Below are 23,109 nucleotides of genomic sequence, written 5' to 3'. Positions count from 1 at the left end.
CCAGAGTGTCGCGCATTTCATGCGCGGTCACACTACTCAGGCAGTCTGATAGAGATGGGAGGAACAGTAACATCGATGTATCGTAAAAAAACACAGCCGCTAATTTTTAAACAAAATCTCAGTTGCAAACAAGTTTTCTGTTTTCTCCTATATAATCTTTAATTGAGCAATAAAATGCTATAATTTACGTGAACTATTTAGCCACACTCGCTTTTCAGTCATTCAGCCATGTTACCTATTGTAAAATCATAATTTGCATAACAATTTTGTGTTTATTGTATAGCTTGTAAACGTGTATATTACAATAAATTTATAATAATTAAAATTAGCTCAACAATTCAGTTTTATAAATTTCCCTTAATTTTCTATAGTTCCACTTTCCACCGTTCTACTTTGAAGTTATTTAAACGGACATGTCTGGCAAGGTTACGATTACGTTTCGGTGGTGTCTGGCAGGGATCGGCTTACGTATAATCATGATTTAATTATATTTTATCAAGCGTAGAAGTTCTCACTTCAATAAGAATATTTATAATTGGAGATAAGTAATTTTTCACTTTGTTTATATTTTTACTTTCTTTCTTGAATAATTTATTGGTTCCCATTTTCTGATCTGCTCGTTACGTATTTAATTTCTTAAAAGAATTCTGTTAAGTTTTGGCGCCAAACATTCTGTTATTCGACGAAACAGCTGATTTTAACAGAGAAGTAAGAAGAAGCACAAGTGCACGTGCGGAAATATTTGTATTTACCTGCATAATTAATTATTAAATGTTGCTTAGCCGAATCATAAACAGATACACCAAGGCAGGTTAATTATTATCTCCTCCGTCCACAATTATATCCATCGCTAACCGAAGAACTTCCACCAAAGCAGTTCGCCTGAAAACTTGTACTACTCGTCACAAATCCTTCGCTGCCGCCATGTCAGAGGCTCTGGATAAACTGGAGCTGGAGAACGAGGCCAGGAAAGCGGCCAAGGCGTCGGAAGAAGAGGCCGTAAAAGAGACCAACCGCGTCAAGCGGAATCTAAAGCGGAAAAAGTGGGTGGACTGGAAGACGCAGGATGAGGAGGATGCAGCCAGCGGCGTGAAAAGAGCCCCCTTCGATCCCGCCGACCGGATAAAGCGCAAGAAAAGCGCCATTCTGCTGAGCTACTGCGGGGCCAATTACTACGGCATGCAGCGAAACCCCGGAATGCAAACCATCGAGGAGGAACTCTTCAAGGCGATGCTCAAGCACAAGTGGATCACGGAAGACAGCTTTGAGCAGGTGCAGATCGCCTGCTTTCAGCGGGCAGCCCGCACCGACAAAGGCGTCTCCGCCGCCCGCCAAGTGTGCTCCGTCAAGCTGCGTAGGTTGGAGCTGCATCTTAAATCCGTCATATAATGATTATTTGCCCCTCAGCTGAGGAACTAGATCTGGAGGCTTTCAACGCCGATTTGCCTAAGCAGATTCGGCTGTTCGGCGTGGAGCGTGTGACCAAGGGCTTTAACGCAAAGGATCAGTGTAATGCGAGGACTTACACCTACACGTTGCCCACAATGGCCTTCGCCTCGTGCGAGGAGAAGATAGAGGACCTACACGACACCTTTCGCCTTTCTCCCGAACTGCTGGAGAAGGTCAGGGAGACTTTAAAGCTCTACGAGGGCACGAAAAACTTTCACAACTTTACCAGCAAGAAGTACTGCAGTGCGAAATTTTACCATTTCCTTTACTCCCACTTACGACTACTCCTTTTCACTTGCAGGAACTTCTTGGATCCTTCGTCCAAGCGCTTCATAATGTCCTTCACGAGCAGCGAACCATTCCAGAGCCCGCAGGGCATTGAGTTTGTCACACTGAAGGTAAAGGGCCAGAGCTTTATGCTGCATCAGATCCGCAAAATGGTGGGCCTGGCCATTGCCATTGTAAGGGGCAACACCACGACGGAGAGCTTGGAGCGGGCGCTGACCGAAGAGCGCCTGGACCTACCAATGGCCCCTGGCTTAGGCTTAGTGTTGGACACTGTGCATTACGAGCGCTACAACGATCGCTATGGCAAAGATGGCATTCACAACCCGCTGACGTGGCAGGCTCAGGAGGCGCAGGTGCAGGAGTTCATCGAGCGGGAGATCTTCAGCCAGATATACAAGACGGAAGCAGAGCAACGGAACATGCTAGACTGGATAGGGACGTTGCATTACCACTCGTACGACACGCGAAAGGACGATGCCCCGCCTCCACCCGCTGCTACGGATGGCAAGCGCAGCAAGGCTGCCGCAGACGATGACAACGATGAGTGACAAGATGAGAAGATAACATGCAAAACTGGTTTGTATAATTTTAGCGATTCAAAAGTATAAAGGCATTTGCTAAGGTCTTAGAAACGGCCACCCTTCTTCTTCTTGTGCCCACCCTTGCGGTGCTGTTGCCTCGGTCCGGGGGTGGTCTCCTGGTAGACTGGCGTGACAGGGGAGTTCTTGCTCAGATTGACGCGGTTGGACATGTCGCTGCAAAACAGAAATCCCAATTAGAAACCATCAAAAGATTTGGGATACAGTGTACTTACTATTGATCGGCAGCTCCCGAGGCCATGCCCTGGGATCCCTTAATGACATCCTTGCCTCGCGCACCGCCTCGCTTCTTGCGGAAACCGGTACGCTCGTACTTGGGCAACCATCGCTCCGGATCGGGACCCACTTCGGCATTGTAGTTCTTGGGCAGCTTTCCCTTGCGCTTCCGACTGTGATTCTTCCTCTTCTCCAAGGGCGTGCTTGGCGAGGGCTCGATCTTGGCGTTGGCCGACTTCTTGGCCGCCTTGGCGGACATAACCCAGTTGGCCGCCTCCAGGGCATCGATCTCCGAGGCAGTGGTTAACGTTTCCAGCTTGGGCAGTTTCCTGCTAATTTCAAGCGCTCGCTTGGGCTGGAACTGGGCATAGGCAATGACCAGCTGGGCCAGCACCTTTGTGTCGCTGGGATTGAGCTTAAGTAGCTCCTCCAGCGAGCTGGCAGCCGTCTCGGAGGCGCCGCCACGCAGGTGGAACTCAGCTGCCTGGCGCCACATGTCCGAAAGGTCGCCGCTGCTCACGTTGTTCTTCTTGTACCAGTCTACGGCAGACTTGAGCAGTGCCGAGGCCGCAGGCTTGTTGTCCGTGCCCAGATAAAGGGACACCAGGGCGGACACGATGCCGGGCTTGAACTTCGCCTCGCCCAGCGAGAGGAGCGTCTCAATGGCATCCTTACGGTTGCCCTGGAGCAGCTGGAGCTGGATAACAGCGAACTTGCTGACGAACTCGTGCGACTTGTGCGCAGCGGCGAACTTCTGCAGCTGATCGATGGCTTCTTTATGCTTGCGGTCCTTGGCCAGCTGGCTGCAGCGGATGAGCAAAGCCTCGAACTCCACCTGTGGGTAGCTCTGGGCCAGCTTCTGGCTTAGCTGTTGCACCTGATCGCCGGCGTTCGTATAGAGGGCTAGCAGGCAGTTGTTCAGGGCAATGACCTGCTTCTGGCGCGAGGTAAGCTTCGGCTCACAGGCATCGGCCAGAGCGGCGCGGATCTTCTTCTTCGAGTCGAAGACGTTCTGGTCCTTGTTGATCACCACCGAGTTGTTACTGGCCACGGCCACCAGTGCCGCATCCTTGGGCTTGTGGCGCAAGCAATCAGCATAGATGATGCCGGCTTCCTTGCTCTTGCCCTGCAGCTGCAGAACGTAGGCAAGCTGGACACGAATGACGTCCACCTCTTCGACGATTTCCTCCTCAGAGGCACCTTCCTCCTCGAGGAATTCACGGCAGAGCTTCTCGCTGGTGCGCAGCTTCCTCTCCGCCTCGACGAACTTCTGGCGGTTGGCCAGGATGCAGGCGCTGTTAAAGTACTGCTCATAGGTATCCTCCGGCACGTCGGGAACTTCCTTGCTCTTGTCCACGGCCAGGTTAGCTGCCACCGCACTGAGGTTGGTGCGGCGCTCGTCCTCATACTCGTCACTGGTGTTTTTGATGATGTCTCGGTAGGCGTCCAGACACTCATCGTATCGCTCCAGGCGGTACAGCACCTGAGTGCGCAGCTCCTTCAGGTTCGTCGGCAGAGGCTGCAGGCCGGTGTCGTCGATGGTCTTCAGCGCCTGCACCTGCTTGTTCAGGCGGTACTCGCAGTAGGCCTTCTCAAAGGCCAGCGACGAGAGGCGATTCTTCTCGATGAACTTGTAGGCCTCCTCGAACTTGGACAACTGCACCAGGCACACCACCTTGCAGTGCAGAGCCGTGGGGTCATCCGGCGCTACTCCAAGAACTGGAAAACAAAGTGTGCTAGTTTGGGGGATAAACTCGGTGAGACCCCTGAAGCTTACTGCGATTCACTGCCTTGACGGCCTTGTCGAACTCGCGGTTGTTTCCGAACTTGTGCACGTCGGCATAGGCCGCCTTGATCAGCGCCTCCTTGGGGTTGGCGTCCTTGGACATCCTGTATACTCAGGGATTTCGTCTCGCGGGCAGAATATATCGAAACAGCGGACTTTTAACTTTCGCCTTGTGCTTTGGAAATTTTGACAGACGGAGACACATCAGCAAGGCAGTGTGGCCATTTAGTCCGATGCTAGGAAAAAGCTAGAATAGCAGCTCTAATTAAAATGAAGCTAAAATCGGCTTTAAATACTACATTTGCTTTATGGCACTGTTTTTATAAGAGAACAGTGGTAAAATTCGGTAATCTCTTATAAATATATTTGAAGGAAACACTACCAACGCAGCTACAAGGGAAAATAATTAAAATTGGCTAAAAAGGCCCTTCTGACGGGCTCAAGAAGTAGCCAAATCTTCCTATCAAATTCGCTGGTTTTTCCGTCTCCAATTGCTTTGGTCACACTGCTACAGACTCGCTGGCGACGCCTTTGCGGGATACTTTTTTTGATTTGGCTTAGATTATTGGAAAATGTCGGCTGAAGTGGATTTCGTCAACAAGAAGGAGGTTCATCTCCGCAATCTGAAGCAGTCGGGCCATGTGGGCTTCGACAGCCTGCCGGACCAATTGGTCAACAAGAGTGTGCAGAATGGATTTGTCTTCAACGTCATGTGCATAGGTGTGTATATCGGGTGCAGTGTGTGTGTTAGTGTGTGTATGCGGCACAGTGAATCAACCGAAGTTTTACTTGTAAAACAGAGCAGGGCAATTGACTAGCTCCAGACATGATCTTGAGGTTACCGCTTTCTATAATTTCCCCTCCTGACATTAGCATTAAAGTGGGAATAACAATAAAATGTTTAACCATGGCTTGACTCTAACTGGCATTAACTTGTATGACTCTTGCTTCATAATTAATTACTAGATTAATATAATTATTTGTAAACTCTTAATGCGCTTTTAGCAATCTATTTTTTAAGCAAAAAATTAAGAAAGAGAGCAGGGGTGAGTGACTCCTTAGCCCTATTACTTCAACCGCAGTTGTGTGCGTTCTCAAGTGTCTCATTTTTGGAGTGCATTGCTCAGATAAAGTGAATCACCTACATATGTACATGCATACATGCGCACATCATCCATCTGGATATCCATGGGTAAACAATTGAATATGCGCTAGCCAGACGGCCTGTAATGATTAGTATGCAGAGTGCCCACAATCGATTTCCGACACTGCTTTCTATAATTTCACCCTGACACCAATGCCGCCGCACCAATTGAGCCCATTAAGCCAGTAATTCCGCACGAGACTTAACCCCGTTTCCACTTTTTCCCCTCTGCAGGCGAGACCGGACTGGGCAAGTCGACGCTGATGGACACGCTGTTCAACACCAGCTTCGAGTCCACGCCAAGCCCCCACACCCTGCCCAGCGTCAAGTTGAAGGCGCACACATACGAGCTGCAAGAGAGCAACGTGCGGCTAAAGCTGACCATCTGCGACACGGTGGGCTATGGCGATCAGATCAACAAGGACGACTCGTTCAAGGCGGTGGTGGACTACATCGACGCCCAGTTTGAGAACTATCTGCAGGAGGAGCTGAAGATCAAGCGCTCGTTGGTCACGTGCCACGACAGTCGCATCCACATCTGCCTGTACTTCATCTGCCCGACGGGACACGGCCTCAAGTCGCTGGATCTGGTGTGCATGAAGAAGCTGGACAGCAAAGTCAACATCATTCCGGTGATCGCAAAGGCCGACACCATTTCCAAGGTGGAGCTGCAGCGCTTTAAGGCGAAGATCATTCAGGAACTGAACACCAATGGAGTGCACATCTACCAGTTCCCCACCGACGACGAGACGGTGGCCGAGACGAACACCAGCATGAACTCGCACATTCCCTTTGCCGTCGTCGGCAGCACGGAGTTCATCAAGGTGGGCAACAAGCTCATAAGGGCGCGGCAGTATCCCTGGGGCACAGTCCAGGTGGAGAACGAGACGCACTGCGACTTTGTGAAGCTGCGCGAGATGCTCATTCGCACCAACATGGAGGACATGCGCGAGAAGACACACACGCGCCACTACGAGCTCTACCGCCAGAAGCGGCTGGAGCAGATGGGTTTCAGCGATGTGGACAGCGAGAACAAGCCGATCTCGTTTCAGCAAACATTCGAGGCCAAACGCTCCAACCACCTGGCCGAGCTGCAGTCCAAGGAAGAGGAGGTGCGCCAGATGTTTGTCCAGCGGGTCAAGGAGAAGGAGGCGGAGCTGAAGGAGAGCGAGAAGGACCTGCACGCCAAATTCGAGAAGCTGAAGAGGGACCATGCCGAGGAGAAGCGCAAGTTGGAGGAATCGCGCAAGGCTCTCGAGGAGGATTACCTCGACTTCCAGCGGCGCAAGCAGCAGCTGGCCACCGCCCACCACACGCTCACCCTGGGCAAGAGCAAGAAGAAGTAGAATCCGGCTCCGCCGAGCAATGTATTGAGAATTCTGTGCGGTTCGCGTATCCCAAAGTAATTATTGCTTTCTCATCTCGTTGTCTTTCATTTGTACTATTAAGTTTACTTCAAATATTAACATATATACACACTACACACGCATATGTACGCATATATGAATATGTATTTACAACTAACGAATAAATCGAACTTAGTATTTTAACAACTACATAAATAAGCCACTGGGTTCCTTTTTGACTTTCAAAGTGCCTGATTATGGTTAATACTTAAAGTAAGTTTTATAAAATCACCTCTCGATCCTTTTAAAAAAGTTATTAATTCTTCAATACTTTTAAAATTTTAACAATCCGTTATAATTTTGGCGTTTTGGCAGCTCCGTTTCCTGGCTTCACTCCATATTGAGGGTGGCAGCACTGGTTGCAATGGAACACTGAAGGGATTTTTATATTTTAAATTTATTTCGTAATAAGCAACTGTATAATCATTATTATTATTGATTAAGGTTTCAGTTGCCAATTAAAGTTTTAGCGACAATTCAAAGCAGCTTGCACTGATAAGGATCAGAGCTGCCAACTTGCATCAAGTATTTTGTGCCTAACGCTTGGTCCCATTAAAATAATTTAAAATTCTTAATTTGTATTTGTTTATTTGCATATTATTGCCTGCATGTGTGTGTGAGTGTAAGCGCCCTAAACAAATTCTTATTCTTATAGACACTGCGCTGGTCTAATCAGATTTCAGTGACATTATGCAACGTCACTCCAGCGTTTAACTCAAGCAATTGCATTTAACAAGTGATATTTTAGCTAATAATTAAGATCAGACACCCAGACAGACCAACAACAAAGTGCGTGCTTATCTGCGCCATAAATCTACACGCGACGATTAGCGAAAAGGAAGAGATTCCGACACTAAGGTCTCGTACCCTCTTTTGCAGATGCTCCGCAGTTGCCGCCGCCTTGCCACGAGAAGCCTCCGGGATCAGCTCCAGTTTCAAGTTAAGCGCCACCAAAAGACCGCCGCCACCTGTAGCGACATGGATAAGTTTGATCTTCCTAAGCGATTGCAGGGCAGCACGCCCAGCGTCTGGAACGAGTACATTGCCCTGGCCATGCAGTATAAGCCGCTGAATCTGGGCCAGGGGTTTCCCGATGACGCCGCCCCCGAGTATGTGACCCATTCGCTGGCGGACATTGCCAAGGATGAGAACCCGCTCCTGCATCAGTATACCCGCGGCTACGGACACGTTCGTCTGGTTCAGGCGCTCTCCAAGCTGTACAGCGGTCTCGTCTCCAAGGAGCTGAATCCCCTCACCGACATCCTGATCACGTCGGGCGCCTATGAAGCCTTGTACTCCACCATCATGGGGCACGTGGACGTGGGCGATGAGGTGATCATCATTGAGCCCTTCTTCGATTGCTACGAGCCCATGGTTAAGATGGCCGGTGGAGTTCCGCGCTTCATTCCCCTGAAATTGGTAAGGCAAATGGGAGGAAGAAGATCCGATTTACTATATATATGATCCACTTGCAGCGCAAGACGGAGGGTGAGGGACCGATCAGCTCGGCGGATTGGGTGCTGGACGATGCCGAATTCGAGGGACTGTTCAACTCAAAGACCAAGATGATCATCCTCAATACCCCGCACAATCCCATTGGCAAGGTCTTCAACCGAAAGGAGCTGGAGCGGATTGCCGAGCTGTGCCGCAAATGGAACGTGCTGTGCGTCTCGGACGAGGTATACGAGTGGCTGGTCTTTGACGGGGCGGAACATATTCGCATTTGCACGCTGCCCGGCATGTGGGATCGCACCATCACGCTGGGATCGGCCGGCAAGACCTTCTCGGTCACCGGCTGGAAGATCGGCTGGGCCTACGGACCCGCCCAGCTTATTCGCAACCTGCAGATGGTCCACCAGAATTCCGTGTACACCTGTCCCACGCCCCTGCAGGAGGGCGTGGCGCGCAGCTTTGAGGTGGAGTTGGCCCGCCTCGGTAAGCCGGAGAGCTATTTTCTCAGCTTGCCGCGCGAACTGAAGCAGAAGCGAGACTACATGGCCAAATTCCTGTCGGACGCCGGCATGCGTCCCACTATTCCCGAGGGCGGGTACTTCATGCTGGCCGATTGGTCGCCGCTGGCAAACAAGGTGGACCTTAGCTCCGAGCCGGACAAGCATCGCGACTACAAGTTCACCAAGTGGATGACCAAGAATATGGGCCTGCAGGGCATCCCGCCCAGCGCCTTCTACAGCGAGCCCAATAAGCCGCTGGGCGAGGACTTTGTGCGCTATTGCTTCATCAAGAAGCAGGAGAACCTGGACAAGGCGGCCGAGCTGCTTGCCAAGTGGAAATAGTTGGCGGAAATAAACGAATTTGTTGCAATAGCTTCTGGCGCCGATTGTTTATCCCCCTAACCTGGGCATTACGTAACCACCAAGAGGGAAACAACGCATCGTTGGTGTGTGCTCCAATCCACTCCAGTCTCCGTTTATTATATCAATCCAACAACATGTTCATCCGCACCATACATAGGATGGGTGTAGCTACTGTGTCTGCAGTGTGTGTGTGTGTGTTCCTCTGTTTTGAAATTAAATCAAGAGGCTTAGGCATCGTACACAGACTTGAGGGCCAGCTCGGGCTTGTCGTAGCCCAACTCCTCGAGGGTCGGCACGCCCAGCTCCTGCAGCGTGGGAGTGATCTTCTCCAGCAAGTAGGGGTAGAGGGTGGCCTTCTGGTCGCCGCACTTGTCCTTGCAGCCCTCCAGCCACCTGATGGCCAGAGCGATGTCGTTGACGCGACGCGAGGCGCGCAGACCAGCCTCGATGATCTTGGGGCTGGGCACCAAATCCATGCCCAGCAGGTCGTTCATGCCCTTGCGGATCTCCCAGGCGTCGATGCCCTCGCGGCTGAAGTACTTCTCGTAGCGCTTGTCGAACTCTTCCGCCGACTCCTCGGTGCCATGCAGGCTGCGCACGGCCGCCACGCGGGACGAGGTCGGAATCATGGTGCTGCGCATGGCGCTGGCCAGGCTACGTGCGGTGATTCTCAACATGATGGCTATGGCTGGCAGGAGTGAAAAAGTGGTTTAAAATCAAAAATTTGGTTAAGTAACAGCTCCGACTCACTTTCAGGTTTTTTTCACACGGGTACTGCCAACTCTTCGGGTTTTTGCAAGGGTTGTAGTGCTGCCAACTCACACAGGTGTGCAGTGCTGCCAACTCCCACGGGGTCAAATGTGATGGTAGCTAAAAAATCTAGACGAAAATGTAGAAAAAGATTGAATTCTGAATAGAATGTCAAAAAGAAAGTGTCGAATTCTGTTTTTCGTAAGGTATAAAGCTGAAAGGCATTGTTGGTATTTCTATAAACTAAGCTGGTATGTAATGGTATTAGTCTATAGGGAAAATGTTTTTTTTTTATCGATATCGCATTGCGGTCATACTGCAAGTTTCCCGCCTAAACCCAGCTGCAAAAAAAACAAATTCTTACAATAACACGACGAAATCTACAAAAATCAAGCTGTTTCAATGTCCGAATCACCATGTAAGTACTTTACATAGAAAAATGAATGTTGTGTTTATTGATTACTCCTTCTATTAGCTGGTCCGCGCGTCAAGCGTCAGCGCATAGACAAAAATGGTCGGTTTGCCGCCTTGGAGCGACTGCGTCAGCTGAAGGGAACAAAGAACAAATGCCAGGTGGAGGACCAAGTGGACGATGTGTACGAGGTGGTGGATGAGCGGGAGTACGCCAAGAGGGCACAGGAAAAGTACGGCGAGGATTGGATCGAAGAGGGTAAGTAAGGGTCAGGTTGAGTCCACCAAAACATGTGCTGACAATGCCCTTCATTTATAGATGGCACTGGCTACGCCGAAGATGGTCGCGATTTCTTCGAAGATGAAGATGAGTACTCTGATGAAGAGCCAAAAGATTCAAAAAGGAAGAAGGTAGTTGCCCCGGCCAACGGCAAGAAGAGGCCAAGGGAAGCGGAGAAACCCGCCAAGGGCAAGGCTTCAATTAAGAATCTCTTCAGCAACGCCGTACCCAAAAAAGTGGACATCAAAAACAGTGTAAAAGACGACGATATTCTTGCTGATATCCTGGGCGAAATTAAGGAGGAGAAGTCCGAAGAAGGGGAGGCCACCGGAAAGGTGGAAAAGGTTATAGCTCCGGCTAAGATTGCAGTTGCTTCGCGAAAATCGGATGCCGCCGCTGCCAAGGAATACATGAACAGTTTCCTCAACAACATCAAAGTCCAGGAGCAGGAGAGAAAGAAGGCGGAGGCTAGCAGTGATCACGAGATGCTGGAACGCATTCTCAAGCCCAAGGCAACGGTGCCCAATAAAAAGGTCGCCACCTCCTTTTCCACTGCACAAATTAAAAAGGAACATGTAGCGGCTGCCAAGGAGAAGGAGATACCAAGCGAAGATCCCTTCTCCGATAATGATATGGATTTCAGTTGTTTGGACGACGACGAGAACCAGTTCGATGTGGAAAAGGAGAAACCTAAAGATGAGGGTAAACCAGCAGCAGAGGAAAAGAAGCCAACGGAAAAGGTATCATCAGAAAAAGTGATTGCGGTGGAACCACCCACTGATGATTCGCCCGAGGACATGAGCAAGTTACTCAGCAATTGGGAGTCCATCTGCCAAATGGACGATGACTTTGAAAAGTCAGTGCTTGCCGGTGATCAGACAGAGTCCGAGCCTTCAACCTCCGCTTCCAACGAGCAGCAGCTTCGCTTTTGGTACTGGGAGGCCTGGGAAGATCCCGTGAAGCTGCCCGGCGAAGTCTTCCTCTTTGGACGCACCGCCGATGGAAAGTCTGTGTGTGTCCGAGTCCAAAATATCAATCGGGTCCTCTATTTGCTGCCGCGACAGTTTGTAAGTATCATTCAATATATTTATTATTTATTAGTTTCCTTTCAATCTGTTTGTTATATATACAATGGGAATTTCTTTAATTTGAAATGCGAAATTCGTACGCATTATTTAAAAAAAAATATGAATGCTCCTAGTTCCTATTTTCTTGCTGAACACTTGATCGTTTCCTTTCGCGTCGCTCGGTTGGGCATAGCCGGACTGCTGACCATGTAGGAGAACTCACCCATCACTCCATGGCAGGTTACTGCATACTCTCCTAGGCGATTTACGGCCACAATTGCGCCATCAAAGTCCCTTACATGCTTTAAGATTCGGTGCAAGGCCAACCTAGATGCCTCCGACGGTGTGCTACCCGCTCGCATGGCCTCCACGGCGAGCATTGCAGGCAGGAAACGCATCATTACATGTAGTTTTTTTTGTTTTGTTTTATTGAAATACAATTAAATTTATTTAGTGGCCCGTTCACGTAGCACGATGAACGGAGTACGAATAATAATAATAATAAAAATCAACTAAAATATTCAACTAAATTACATTAAAAGTAGACATTCAAGTTGAATTGCCAAAATGTATATATATATATGTGTGTGTGTGTGTGTGTAGGAGAGAGGGGTGGGTGGAGCGAGTGGGGAAAGTGGAAAGGGGGAGGGTTGGAGTCGGGTGTATAACATAAGAAGGTACAAAGTATACATATAATATATTACACATTACAAATTAGGCATAAACAAAAGTGTGCTAAGTGTGTGTATATTTAAGTTACCCTTCAGTTCCATTCGTCAACGATTCCCCTACGATTCGCCATGGAACCGAAATAATTCCATGAGGATTCGCCATGGAACGTTCATACAACTCGGCTAGGAATTTCCATACAAAATGTGCTCCCAGCCTGTAATTCGAAATCGCCCAAGAATCCATCACGAATCGCACGGGAAGGTCCACGGGAATTTCGAAAGATAATCTTGCACGAATCGTCAAGGAATCGCTGGGGCGAATCGTCGACGAATCGCGCGTGAATCACAGGGGGAATCGTGGACGAATCTTGCGGGATTCGCTAGCGGAATCCGCCAGGAATCCCAGATGAAAATCTATAGAAAATTCCTGAAAAATCCCCCCCCTTCCTAGTAAAAATCCGATGAATTTATTCCTTATTTATTTATGGATTGCATTTTTTTATTTATCTTCACTTTTTTGGTAGCATTACATTTTTCTGCAAAATTAAACATGTATATATGCGTGTCACGAGTCTCCTTTGCCGGCTGCTGGGTCCTTTAAGAAACTTGTTTTATCTGTAAATTAAATACATAAGTACATACATATTTTTTAATCAAATTGTAAATTGCAGTACATACCAACTTAAACTGGATAAAAAAACTTTGTAAATCCGTACTGAATCCCATTCACACCGTCTAAGTTGAAGTCGCATCCATTTTAATCGTCAATTCTGCAATTAAAATTAATAATTGAATGCAAATAAGTTCCACTTACCTTATAATATTTCATTTTTACGCAACTAATACGCAAAACACTTCTGAATGCAACAGCAGTCAACTCAAAATGCAAAGAGAATTAGAAGACAAAACCGAACACCGAAAATTCTCGCGCATGTTAGGGTATAGCCGACAGGGCAATGCCTTGCAATTAGATTCACAAAGGGCAAATAATCAAACATGAACATTTCGGCCATGTCTAAAGCACATTTTCTTACGTGCTTATATCCCACACGATTTTATACGTAAAAATTAATTAAATATAATCTTAAATATTTTTAGATAACTCTACTTATTTTAAAAAGGTCATTCTCACGTCGGTGCAATACTCTTTGTTTTTGACACCAGTTTTCTTTCCTCCCTTCCTTCCATCTCCATCTCTCTCTAATTTACGAATTCTCGCAACCGCTACTCCGAACGTAGATCGAAAACAATAACAAATATGAAGAACGAACTTCGTGAAGCCCTCGGCAGTAGCCGAGCGTAGGTAGAATTTGTTTCGGCTATTTTGTTTCGAACTTCGCTGAACGAGGCCCATGTAATTTGTTTTTGTTTTTCGAACATACCGCGAGGAATTGGACGGGCGAGGAATTCTGGAACTGCAGGGTAAACAAAAATTACAATCAGGATCAATCAATCTATAAATTTTTAGTTTTTTTGGGGAATCTTGGAAATGGGATAGATGTTTGGGATGGGGTTTTCATTTTGGGAAATATTTGCTGCGCTGCTTTGGGAAAAATATCAAGAGGTACGGAGGATCGCGGTTGTTGAAAGTGCCTAAACTTTACCAATTTGTACATTGCGTCATCAGATGATCTGAGAGAGCTCGGAGGGAGCCATCAAAAATTGGTTTTTAAGAATTTTGGTTAAAGTTTAAACATTTTACACGCACAGTAACTGAAGATCGTTCGAAATAATACCACAAATCAAATCAGGTTTTGTATATTTACGGTTCGAGGGGGTATAGGGGAAAAGCGAGCAAATATTTCATTTCATTTAACATAAAATATATATGTCTATATATATATAAAGAGTGTGTTTGTGTTTTGAAGAGTTCTCTCGAGTACAAAAAAATTATAAACTAAAACAAAAACTGCTTTAAATTGTTTATAAATTGATTACTTTAAACGTACATATTTTGTTTTATTTCGCCTTGATTTATCAATAGTTTAATATGCATTTAGAAAACATTGTTATTAGTTTGTTATTTGATTTATTTTTGTTATTTTCATTATTTGTTATTGATTTTTGCTAAGGAGGTAATATAAATTACATTTTAATGTGTTTTACTCTCGCTCTCGTTGCTGCTATCAACGTCTCGTCCTTGCCAATTCAGGACGCCTCTATTCTCTCTCTTCATTAAGAGTTAGTTTAGTTGTGATCGGAAGTCTGACTATTATTATTATTATTATTTATTATTTATAATTATTACTGTTTCCAGGGGTCTCTGCTCTATATACTTTCGCTTTTTCTTCTTGGTGGCTGAGGTGGGCATAAGTTTTGTTGTGGTTTATCGACTGCGCATCAATCCTAGCACATTTAACTAAAAACAAAAAACACTGAAAATCAAACTAAAACACGGGGCTGACTTACGTAAGTAGTTGGTGGTGCGGCTTGCATAGAACTTATTACCATCACCATCTCCGGTGGCTATGGCGGCTCCTACCTCGTTATCTGCGTAGGTGCCAGCTCCAGGAATTGGCGAGTCTCCTACCCGACCGGGCATCGTAAAATGTAAACCGTTTGTTGAGGCACCTACATGGATGTTACTTTCCTCGTCGATGGCGATCATAGTGATGGTGTCATGGTTGTTGGGCCCGATCTCGAATTCGCTCCGACTGCTATCGTCCTTCCAGGAGGTCAGGGGCGAATACGGCCCACAGGAGATCTTCGAATCCGGAAGGACATTCTTGCGGAAATTTGGCTGGCAATTGTTTGTCTTCCACTTCATCCATATTTCCGTTGATTCAGTGGTAGCCAGCGATTCGTTTTGGAATCCCATCTCATTGGCAAAGTCCTCGGCTGCATTGCCCACCAGCAAGGTGTGCTTGGTGTGCTCCAGAACATGCCGAGCTACCTTGATGGCGCTTCTAATGCGCCTCAGGTCGGCCACAGCACCTATTTCCATGGTCCTGCCATCCATAACCAGGGCGTCCAATGAAGTGTCTCCCTGCTCGTCTGGACGATCGCCGTAGCCCACAGCTTTTCCGCACTGCTGCGTCTCGCACTCGGATATACCCTCCACCACGGCATTGCGTGTTTGTCCGAGGCCGCCCTTGCTCAAGTTCAGGACGCGCCAGGCCTCTATGTTGGCAACTGGATAGTTCCAAGTGTTGATCACCATGGGCAGCAGGCGGCCATTGGCTCCATTTGATCTGACATTTTCAAGAAACATTTACAAGTCAAAAACTTTGCAGACTCTTCCCACACTCACCTAACAACGGAAACCAGAAGGAAGCCGAAAATCAATTGTGCGTTGTGTATTTTCATGGTTCTCGGTGACACTGAAACTAGCCCCAGCGAGTCGTCAGCTTTATAAAGTAGCGAGATGGTTTAACTCGAAATAAACTCAAATGAAAGAAAACGTGCGGGAATTTTGATGAAGCTTCACCCAAAGAGATGCTTGTAGGCTCTTGAAACAGCTATTGCTGTTCGATTCGATCGTAAAAATCAATTAGTTTCTTTTAGGCCATCACATTGACACATTTAATCAATTTATTGAGAAGCGAAATTTAAACTATTGCTAGGATGCTGGGAATTAAATGTGTCTGGCATACATTCAATTAGAGTATCACCAACCGAAATGTAATATCTTAATCGAAACGCAATGGGGGTTTTTATACCCTTACAGGGTATTATAATTTCAGTCAGAAGTTTGCAACGCAGTGAAGGAGACCTTTCCGACCCTATAAAGTATATATATTCTTGATCAGCATCAACAGCCGAGTCGAACTAGCCATGTCCGTCTGTCCGTCCGTCTGTCCGTTTCTACGCAAACTAGTCCCTCAGTTTTAAAGCTATATATGTCAGAACTGGCCGGATCGAACAACTAAATCATATAGCTGCCATACAAATGTTCGATAAATTTTTAGAAAAAATATTATAACTTGGCTGTTTTTCAACATTTTTGCATAATATAGCCATTTTATATTTTCCCAGAATTTTGGTAAAAATTTTATGAAAATCAGACGACTATATCTTATAGCTGCCATAGGAACGATCGGTAAATGTATAAAATATATAAAGCTGGGAATGTAAAACTGTAACTGTCAAACTGTAAACATAATAAGTATAGATAAAATGTAATGAAACTCTGTTATGTGTGTGTTTTCAGCATTTAAATTTATAATATAAATATCAAAACCAATCTGCAAGGGTATACAAACTTCGGTGTGCCGAAGTTAGCTTCCTTTCTTGTTATTTTTCAATTTTATTACATTTCTAATCAATATGACACCAATTATCGTTACAGCTACTCGATCCCATTTCAAAGGAGCCCACCAATCAAAAGGTGACCGTGGCGGACATCTACAAGGAGTTCGACAGCCAAGTGGCCAGTGGCCTTAAACTGGAATCCTTTCGTTCGCGCAAGGTGAGCAAGAGTTTCGCCCACCATGCCATCGGAATTGAAGTGCCCCAGACGTGTGATTACCTGGAAGTCCACTACGATGGCAAGAAGCCACCGCCACCGACTCTGCCGGCTGGGGAGAAATACGCTTCTATTGCTCATATCTTTGGTGCCACCACCAATGCCATGGAACGTTTCCTGCTCGATCGAAAGATCAAGGGACCGTGCTGGTTGCAGGTAAGTGGCTTTAAGGTCTCGGCCGCTCCCATGAGTTGGTGCAAGACCGAGGTGACCCTTTCGGAGCCCAAGAATGTGGAATTGGTGCTGGAGACCAGGGGAAAGCCGGCACCACCCCCGGCAATAACCCTGCTGGCCCTCAATGTTCGCACCTCGATGAACCCGAAAACGATGAGAAATGAGATATGTATGATCTCGATGCTGGCACACAATCGTTTCCACATCGATCGGCCTGCCCCACAGCCGGCATTCAATCGTCATATGTGTGGCCTGACACGTCCTGCGGTGGTTAGTTGGCCCCTGGACCTGAACCTGGAGTTGGCCAAATACAAGTCCACCAAAATCTACAAGCACGATTCGGAGAGAGCGCTCCTCAGTTGGTTTCTGGCGCAGTACCAGCAAATTGATGCGGATCTCATAGTGACCTTCGATGCCATGGACTGTCAGCTGAATGTGATTACCGATCAAATCGTGGCGCTGAAAATACCCCAGTGGTCGCGAATGGGTCGTCTTCGGATGACGCAATCATTTGGCAAGCGTCTGCTCGATCATTTCGTGGGCCGAATGGTCTGCGATGTAAAGCGTTCGGCGGAGGAGTGCATCAGAGCTAGGTCCTATGACCTCCAGACTCTGTGCCAGCAGGTTCTCAAGTTGAAGGAGTCGGAGAGAATGGAGGTGAATGCCGACGATCTGCTGGAGATGTACGAGAAGGGAGAGAGCATCACAAAACTCATATCCCTCACGATGCAGGATAACTCGTATCTGCTCCGACTGATGTGTGAACTCAACATTATGCCCTTGGCCCTACAAATCACCAATATTTGTGGCAACACGATGACCAGGACCCTACAAGGTGGTCGCTCCGAAAGGAACGAGTTCCTCTTGCTCCATGCCTTCCATGAAAAGAACTATATAGTGCCGGACAAGAAGGCTCCTGCCAGGAGGGGTGGCGCCGGCGGTGGGGATATGGAAGCTACGTTGGCCGGTGCAGATGCCACCTTGCCGGCCAGGAAGAAGGGTGCCGCCTATGCTGGCGGCTTGGTCCTGGAGCCATTAAAAGGACTCTACGAAAAGTTTGTTCTGCTAATGGACTTCAATTCACTGTATCCCAGCATCATTCAGGAGTACAACATATGCTTCACCACGGTCCAACAGCCCGTGGATGCGGATGAGCTGCCCACGCTGCCGGATTCGAAAACCGATCCCGGCATTTTGCCGCTGCAATTGAAGCGTTTGGTGGAGTCGCGAAAGGAGGTGAAGAAGCTAATGGCAGCGCCGGATCTCTCGCCCGAACTCCAGATGCAGTATCACATTCGTCAGATGGCCCTGAAGCTTACGGCCAACTCCATGTACGGTTGCCTGGGCTTCGCCCACTCCAGATTCTTTGCCCAGCACCTGGCGGCCTTGGTCACCCACAAGGGCCGGGAGATTCTCACAAACACCCAGCAGCTGGTGCAAAAGTTGAACTACGATGTGGTTTACGGCGACACCGATTCCCTGATGATCAACACCAATATCACGGACTACGATCAGGTGTACAAGATCGGCCACAGCATCAAGCAGAGCGTGAACAAGATGTACAAGCAGCTTGAGCTGGATATCGACGGGGTCTTCTCCTGCCTGCTTCTGCTGAAGAAGAAGAAGTACGCCGCCGTCAAGTTGAGCAAGGACTCAAAGGGTAACCTGAAGCGGGAGCAGGAGCACAAGGGCTTGGATATAGTCCGACGCGATTGGTCTCAGTTGGCCGTAATGGTCGGCAAGGCCGTGCTCGACGAAGTGCTCGCCGAGAAGCAGCTGGAGGAGAAACTGGATGCGGTTCATGCCCAGCTGGAAAAGATCAAAACTCAAATAGCAGAGGATGCTGTCCCGCTGCCCCTCTTCGTTATCACCAAGCAGCTGACGCGTGCACCCCAGGAATACGCAAACAGTGCCTCATTACCCCATGTCCTGGTGGCACTTCGCATGAACCGGGAGCGGAATCGACGCTACAAAAAGGGCGACATGGTGGACTATGTGATCTGTTTGGATGGCACCACAAATGCCGCCATGCAGCGGGCCTATCACATGGATGAGCTGAAGAGCGGAGGCGAAGAGAAGAAGCTCCAGCTGGACACGGACTACTATCTGGGACATCAGATTCATCCGGTGGTCACGCGCATGGTGGAGGTGCTCGAGGGAACCGATGCCAGTCGCATTGCCGAGTGTCTGGGCATGGATCCCACCAAGTTCCGGCAGAATGCACAAAGGTAGGAGGATCATTTATTATTTAACCCTCATCCCTTACCCGATTCTCTTCACCAGAGTCCAGCGCGAGATCACCGAGCAGTCGGAGGGGGAATCCCTGCTCAAGACAACCCTCCAGCTGTACCGCCAGTGCGAGCCCTTCCGCTTCCAGTGCGTGGCCTGCAAGACGGAGCAGCTGATGGCCACTGCCTATCGGCCGGGAGCGAGTAACTCGCACGTTCCCGTGCTGCAGCAATGCGCGAATGCCGAGTGCCAGACTCCGCCCATTCAGTATTTGGCCAGCGTTCGTAATCAGCTGCAGCTTGCCATCCGGCGACATGTCCAGAGATTCTACAAGAACTGGCTGGTGTGCGATCATCCGGATTGCAACTACAACACCCGCACCCACACCCTGAAAAAGGAGATGCGCCGGCCGCTGTGCCAGAAGTGCCGGAGCGGCAGCCTGTTGCGCCAGTATACGGAGCGGGACCTATACAATCAACTCTGCTACCTGCGCTTCATGTTCGACCTGGGAAAGCAGCAGCTGCAGCAACAGAAAGGTAAGTGAAAACTTGAGGGAATCAAAGGGGAAACTTATTTGTATTTTAATCGATTTTTTAGCCCCTTTGACGCCAGAGCTGGAGCAGGCCTACCAGCTACTGTACGAAACGGTGGATCAACAACTGCAGACCTCCTCGTACGTGGTCATCTCGCTGAGGAAACTCTTTGGTCGTACCCTCGCTCTGATGGCCCTGGAGCCGCCAAAGCCCAGGCCCCACAACGAATTGATAGCCAGCACTTTGGCCGATGTCTAAGGTGTCTTTTAATTAATTAACTAGCCTTTGTAAAGCAACAGTTCGGTTAATAAATCCTACAAAACATAATAGTTAATAGTTAATAGCTAGCTGAGGTGTGTGGGAGAAACTTCTCGAGGGGAAAGTGACGGAAGGACTCGTTGAAGATGTCCGTAAATGCTGAGCTCACCAGCTCGTTTATCATGGGCTTGATAAAGGGCAGCCCTAGCTGCCACATGCTATTGATCACTCCGTCCGCCAGTTGGTTCAGCGGTTGTCCCTTCAACAGGTTTTCAATGTGCAGCTCCATGCCGCCTATGCGATCCACCTCTACGTGCACTTTGATCAGGGAGCCCGGGTCACCGATGCGACGCACGCTGGTGGTTTGACTGTGAAAAGTATTTGGAAATTTTTAAGTAATTAAATAATAATAATAATAAATAATTTTCTCTACATTTATCGATCGCTTCTATGGCAGCTATAGAATATAGTTGTCCGATTTTCATAATATTTTTACCAAAATTCTCAAATAATATCAAAAGCTCATATCTCAAAGTAGATAAAAATACGTTGAAAAACATCGAAGTTCTAATTTTTTTCTATTAATTTCCCTATTGTTCCTATGGCAGTTATAAGATAAAAATAAAATTAAAAACGAAATTCTGAAATTTTATAAAAGTGCTATATGTCAAAAATTTGTATGGCAGCTATATGATTTAGTCGTCCGATCCGGCCAGTTCTGACATATATAGTAGTGAGAATTAGCCAGAAGACTGTCTGCAAAGTTTCATTCAGACTGGTTTGCGTAGAAACTGACAGACGGACATGCCTAGATCGACTCGACTGTTGATGCTGATAGATAATTTAGATACTTTTTAGGGTCGAAGATGATTCCTTCGCTGCGTTGCAAACTTCTTACTAAAATTACCTTACCCTGTAAGGGTATAATGAAATAGAAATATTTCAACTCCGATGCTCACCTGTAGTCATAGAGCGTCAAGTTCCAGTGACCTTTCCGCTTCATCTCAGAGCCCAGCATCTTGGCGGCAAACTCATACTCGCCCTCGAGGCTCTTCTCTGGAAAATACTGCGCATAGACTATACGCCGGTCCTCGGGGTCGGCATGGAACTTGGTCACCTCGGATCGCGACCATCCGAACTCGGAGACATTGCGCAAGGTCAGCCGAAAGCTGCCAATGCCCTGGGAGTCGCCTCGCCTCAGCTCCACATAGGTACAGTGGTGTGGATCAAAGGGCTTGATATTGTAATCGGGCACACCTGAAATAGTATTGCAATAGTATATTTAATATTTGTTTTATTATGCAATTAAATCACTCACTCACCTGTTGTAAAGTAGGCCCGGAGATCGTTAAACACCTGCCGCATGCACTCGTTGTAATCCTCACCGACGCTTTGACAACGTCCCAGCAAGTGCCTAAGATCCTCATCCACGTCGATCTGACTAGAGGCATTTGCCAGGTGCTGGGCGAAGAGGAAGATCACCATCAGGTAAACCAAATACCTGACACAGTTTGAGGGGCATTGCAGCGACATGCTCGCAGTGCTTGCCGGCGGCGTCTGTAAATGGCAAAAGCAAAGAGTTAGTTTATGTGTCTGTCTGTCTTTGCTCGTTTTTGTTTATATTTAATTATTTACTTGTGTATTTATTGTTGGTTTTTCTTGTGGGCTTTAAGCGCCACCGGTTTTTGCTCAAATGTTGTCCTTGATTTTTGATGGCACTTGACGAAAATATTGATAATTTCAAAGGAAAGTCTAAGTAATATAATTACCCATACAATAACAATAAAATTAAAATTAACTTAAGTCGTTTTCTTTTGATAATTGTCTTTGAATTTTTTTTAATTTTTGTCTGCAATATTTCGTTTAATTATTATTTTATTTACAATGCTTTACACCAGCTTCCGCATATTACAGTTTGAGTGCCATTTGGGATTCACTTTTACTTTACTGAAAAACTAGTTTTGTTGTTATCAGTCAAGTGTCTAGTGAATGGGTTAAGATACTGTAACTTTGGAACAATTTTAATTGCACAGACAATTATTTAAATTTATTTTGATTATTTAAAATTTAAAATATTAAGGTTTTTTATTTAACTAATTATTTATAGTTCATTCACAGCATTTTTTTTTTGTGCAATAGGGTTTTCAAATTTAAAACCTACTTTTACTACTACTTTTTAAATGAATCGTTTTATTTTCTTAAATTCTTATTCTTAAATTGTCTGTTAAATTGTTTACATTATTTAATTATATTTTTCCCTATATTTTTAATAAAATATAACATACAACAGGGTGCTTTTTTAGATAAAATTGAATTTTTTAATTTTTCATCACACCAGCAAAAGTATTTTAATATTTTATATATTATATATTATTTATATTTTAGATATTTTTTAATCATCTAATTAGTATTTAGATTTAGTAAGATTTTAATATTTTATCTTTTTCTAAATTGTAAGCACAATTTTTAGTAATTCAATTTTTTAAACATATATTATTAAGTCAAATACGTAATGACTTTTAAATTAAAACTTTGCCACTTTGTTTTCCTTTAGGAAACTTAATTTAAGGATATTTAAATTCCGAATTCTATGAATTTCACGAAAACAGAGTTAAAAAATTGTCTTTTAAGTTTTTGAAAGCCTTTTCCATATTAATTTTTCCACATCCCCATTGTTTTCCACACCAATTGTGGCTTTTTTATTATTTTAAAAAATTAAAAAAAAAAAACCTTAGCTTGAAAACTTCTTTTCGTGTCCCCATAATAATTTTTCCCATGTTTTTAAAGACAATTCCATCTTCATGCCGCATGTTTGGTAATCTTTTTGTCTGCCGCCTGCACTTGACCTCTTTTATGAAGGCGACATCATTATTACTTGTCTAAGCACTGCAGCAAATAGCCACAAAAGATAACTACCAAATATATTATATGTGTATATATGACAACACTTTTAAGGGCCTTTTGGGCAAACGAAAGACTTGAACAAGACACAAACTTGCGGGTGCGAACAACAACTTTTGTTTTCATTTAGACAGCCACTCATGCAACACGGGAGCAGCAACAACAAC

General features: G+C 46.4%; 8 protein-coding genes and 1 long non-coding RNA gene across 13 annotated transcripts; 4 read left to right on the top strand and 5 right to left on the bottom strand.

The window, feature by feature from the left end:
* The first annotated feature begins 697 nt into the window (after positions 1-697).
* Positions 698-2,369, top strand: Pus1 (Pseudouridine synthase 1). Of its 4 annotated transcripts, none has more exons than XM_017180159.2 (4): positions 698-811; positions 878-1,354; positions 1,408-1,684; positions 1,751-2,369. In XM_017180159.2, exons 1-4 carry the CDS (start codon positions 772-774, stop codon positions 2,283-2,285), a joined length of 1,329 nt encoding a protein of 442 aa, XP_017035648.1. In that variant the 5' UTR covers positions 698-771; the 3' UTR covers positions 2,286-2,369. The 4 variants fall into 4 exon arrangements, with proteins under 4 accessions (XP_017035648.1, XP_017035649.1, XP_017035647.1 ...); XM_017180160.2 differs by having other exon boundaries at positions 709-807; XM_017180158.3 differs by having other exon boundaries at positions 709-811; positions 875-1,354.
* Srp72 (signal recognition particle 72) lies at positions 2,299-4,555 on the bottom strand. The gene is made up of 3 exons (XM_017180153.3): positions 4,330-4,555; positions 2,552-4,271; positions 2,299-2,492 (listed from the first exon to the last, which is right to left on the bottom strand). The coding sequence occupies exons 1-3, from the start codon at positions 4,439-4,441 to the stop codon at positions 2,363-2,365; spliced, it is 1,962 nt and encodes a 653-aa protein (XP_017035642.1). The 5' UTR covers positions 4,442-4,555; the 3' UTR covers positions 2,299-2,362.
* A 273-nt stretch (positions 4,556-4,828) lies between these two features.
* Positions 4,829-7,035, top strand: Septin2 (septin 2). The gene is made up of 2 exons (XM_017180162.3): positions 4,829-5,058; positions 5,717-7,035. Exons 1-2 carry the CDS (start codon positions 4,911-4,913, stop codon positions 6,826-6,828), a joined length of 1,260 nt encoding a protein of 419 aa, XP_017035651.1. The 5' UTR covers positions 4,829-4,910; the 3' UTR covers positions 6,829-7,035.
* A 390-nt stretch (positions 7,036-7,425) lies between these two features.
* Kyat (Kynurenine aminotransferase) lies at positions 7,426-9,212 on the top strand. 2 transcript variants are annotated; one of them, XM_017180155.2, is made up of 3 exons: positions 7,426-7,510; positions 7,768-8,307; positions 8,364-9,212. In XM_017180155.2, exons 2-3 carry the CDS (start codon positions 7,768-7,770, stop codon positions 9,180-9,182), a joined length of 1,359 nt encoding a protein of 452 aa, XP_017035644.1. In that variant the 5' UTR covers positions 7,426-7,510; the 3' UTR covers positions 9,183-9,212. The 2 variants fall into 2 exon arrangements, with proteins under 2 accessions (XP_017035644.1, XP_017035643.1); XM_017180154.3 differs by lacking the exon at positions 7,426-7,510 and adding an exon at positions 7,522-7,677.
* A 71-nt stretch (positions 9,213-9,283) lies between these two features.
* On the bottom strand, positions 9,284-10,111 carry COX5A (Cytochrome c oxidase subunit 5A). The gene is made up of 2 exons (XM_017180166.3): positions 9,954-10,111; positions 9,284-9,891 (listed from the first exon to the last, which is right to left on the bottom strand). The coding sequence occupies exon 2, from the start codon at positions 9,878-9,880 to the stop codon at positions 9,431-9,433; it is 450 nt and encodes a 149-aa protein (XP_017035655.1). The 5' UTR covers positions 9,881-9,891; positions 9,954-10,111; the 3' UTR covers positions 9,284-9,430.
* A 125-nt stretch (positions 10,112-10,236) lies between these two features.
* Positions 10,237-20,110, top strand: PolA1 (DNA polymerase alpha catalytic subunit). The gene is made up of 6 exons (XM_017180147.3): positions 10,237-10,371; positions 10,429-10,623; positions 10,684-11,711; positions 16,671-19,249; positions 19,305-19,786; positions 19,848-20,110. The coding sequence occupies exons 1-6, from the start codon at positions 10,356-10,358 to the stop codon at positions 20,039-20,041; spliced, it is 4,494 nt and encodes a 1,497-aa protein (XP_017035636.1). The 5' UTR covers positions 10,237-10,355; the 3' UTR covers positions 20,042-20,110.
* Positions 11,726-15,679, bottom strand: LOC108083990 (putative N(4)-(beta-N-acetylglucosaminyl)-L-asparaginase GM21137). Its single transcript, XM_017180004.2, has 3 exons — positions 15,633-15,679; positions 14,834-15,573; positions 11,726-12,117 (listed from the first exon to the last, which is right to left on the bottom strand). The coding sequence occupies exons 2-3, from the start codon at positions 15,540-15,542 to the stop codon at positions 11,849-11,851; spliced, it is 978 nt and encodes a 325-aa protein (XP_017035493.1). The 5' UTR covers positions 15,543-15,573; positions 15,633-15,679; the 3' UTR covers positions 11,726-11,848.
* LOC121501927 (uncharacterized) lies at positions 12,849-13,267 on the bottom strand. Its single transcript, XR_005990734.2, has 2 exons — positions 13,061-13,267; positions 12,849-12,997 (listed from the first exon to the last, which is right to left on the bottom strand). It is a non-coding gene; the product is annotated as an uncharacterized lncRNA (long non-coding RNA).
* Jhbp16 (Juvenile hormone binding protein 16) lies at positions 20,082-21,589 on the bottom strand. Its single transcript, XM_017180164.3, has 3 exons — positions 21,364-21,589; positions 21,001-21,298; positions 20,082-20,409 (listed from the first exon to the last, which is right to left on the bottom strand). The coding sequence occupies exons 1-3, from the start codon at positions 21,572-21,574 to the stop codon at positions 20,121-20,123; spliced, it is 798 nt and encodes a 265-aa protein (XP_017035653.1). The 5' UTR covers positions 21,575-21,589; the 3' UTR covers positions 20,082-20,120.
* Positions 21,590-23,109: the final 1,520 nt, after the last annotated feature.

Source organism: Drosophila kikkawai, chromosome 3R (genome assembly GCF_030179895.1).
Source record: "Drosophila kikkawai strain 14028-0561.14 chromosome 3R, DkikHiC1v2, whole genome shotgun sequence".
NCBI lineage: Eukaryota > Metazoa > Arthropoda > Insecta > Diptera > Drosophilidae > Drosophila > Drosophila kikkawai.
Note: the sequence above shows the minus strand (reverse complement) of the source record. Positions and strands in the feature narration are given on the sequence as shown.

Coding starts and splice junctions, on each gene's coding strand:
- Jhbp16 (XM_017180164.3), bottom strand. CDS start 21,574: ATGTCGCTGCAATGCCCCTCAAACTGTGTCAGGTATTTGGTTTACCTG. Junction 21,299..21,363: donor CCGGGCCTACTTTACAACAG/GTGAGTGAGTGA, acceptor ATACTATTTCAG/GTGTGCCCGATTACAATATC. Junction 20,410..21,000: donor TTGACGCTCTATGACTACAG/GTGAGCATCGGA, acceptor TACTTTTCACAG/TCAAACCACCAGCGTGCGTC.
- PolA1 (XM_017180147.3), top strand. Junction 10,624..10,683: donor CGAGGATTGGATCGAAGAGG/GTAAGTAAGGGT, acceptor CTTCATTTATAG/ATGGCACTGGCTACGCCGAA. Junction 19,250..19,304: donor TTCCGGCAGAATGCACAAAG/GTAGGAGGATCA, acceptor TCTCTTCACCAG/AGTCCAGCGCGAGATCACCG.
- Srp72 (XM_017180153.3), bottom strand. CDS start 4,441: ATGTCCAAGGACGCCAACCCCAAGGAGGCGCTGATCAAGGCGGCCTAT. Junction 4,272..4,329: donor CGTCAAGGCAGTGAATCGCA/GTAAGCTTCAGG, acceptor TTTGTTTTCCAG/TTCTTGGAGTAGCGCCGGAT. Junction 2,493..2,551: donor TCGGGAGCTGCCGATCAATA/GTAAGTACACTG, acceptor TCTGTTTTGCAG/CGACATGTCCAACCGCGTCA.
- Septin2 (XM_017180162.3), top strand. CDS start 4,911: ATGTCGGCTGAAGTGGATTTCGTCAACAAGAAGGAGGTTCATCTCCGC. Junction 5,059..5,716: donor CTTCAACGTCATGTGCATAG/GTGTGTATATCG, acceptor TCCCCTCTGCAG/GCGAGACCGGACTGGGCAAG.
- Pus1 (XM_017180158.3), top strand. CDS start 772: ATGTTGCTTAGCCGAATCATAAACAGATACACCAAGGCAG. Junction 812..874: donor AAACAGATACACCAAGGCAG/GTTAATTATTAT, acceptor CTTCCACCAAAG/CAGTTCGCCTGAAAACTTGT. Junction 1,355..1,407: donor AGTGTGCTCCGTCAAGCTGC/GTAGGTTGGAGC, acceptor TTTGCCCCTCAG/CTGAGGAACTAGATCTGGAG.
- COX5A (XM_017180166.3), bottom strand. CDS start 9,880: ATGTTGAGAATCACCGCACGTAGCCTGGCCAGCGCCATGCGCAGCACC.
- Kyat (XM_017180155.2), top strand. CDS start 7,768: ATGCTCCGCAGTTGCCGCCGCCTTGCCACGAGAAGCCTCCGGGATCAG. Junction 8,308..8,363: donor GCTTCATTCCCCTGAAATTG/GTAAGGCAAATG, acceptor ATCCACTTGCAG/CGCAAGACGGAGGGTGAGGG.
- LOC108083990 (XM_017180004.2), bottom strand. CDS start 15,542: ATGGTGATCAACACTTGGAACTATCCAGTTGCCAACATAGAGGCCTGG. Junction 12,118..14,833: donor CATAGCCACCGGAGATGGTG/ATGGTAATAAGT, acceptor AAAAAAAACTAC/ATGTAATGATGCGTTTCCTG.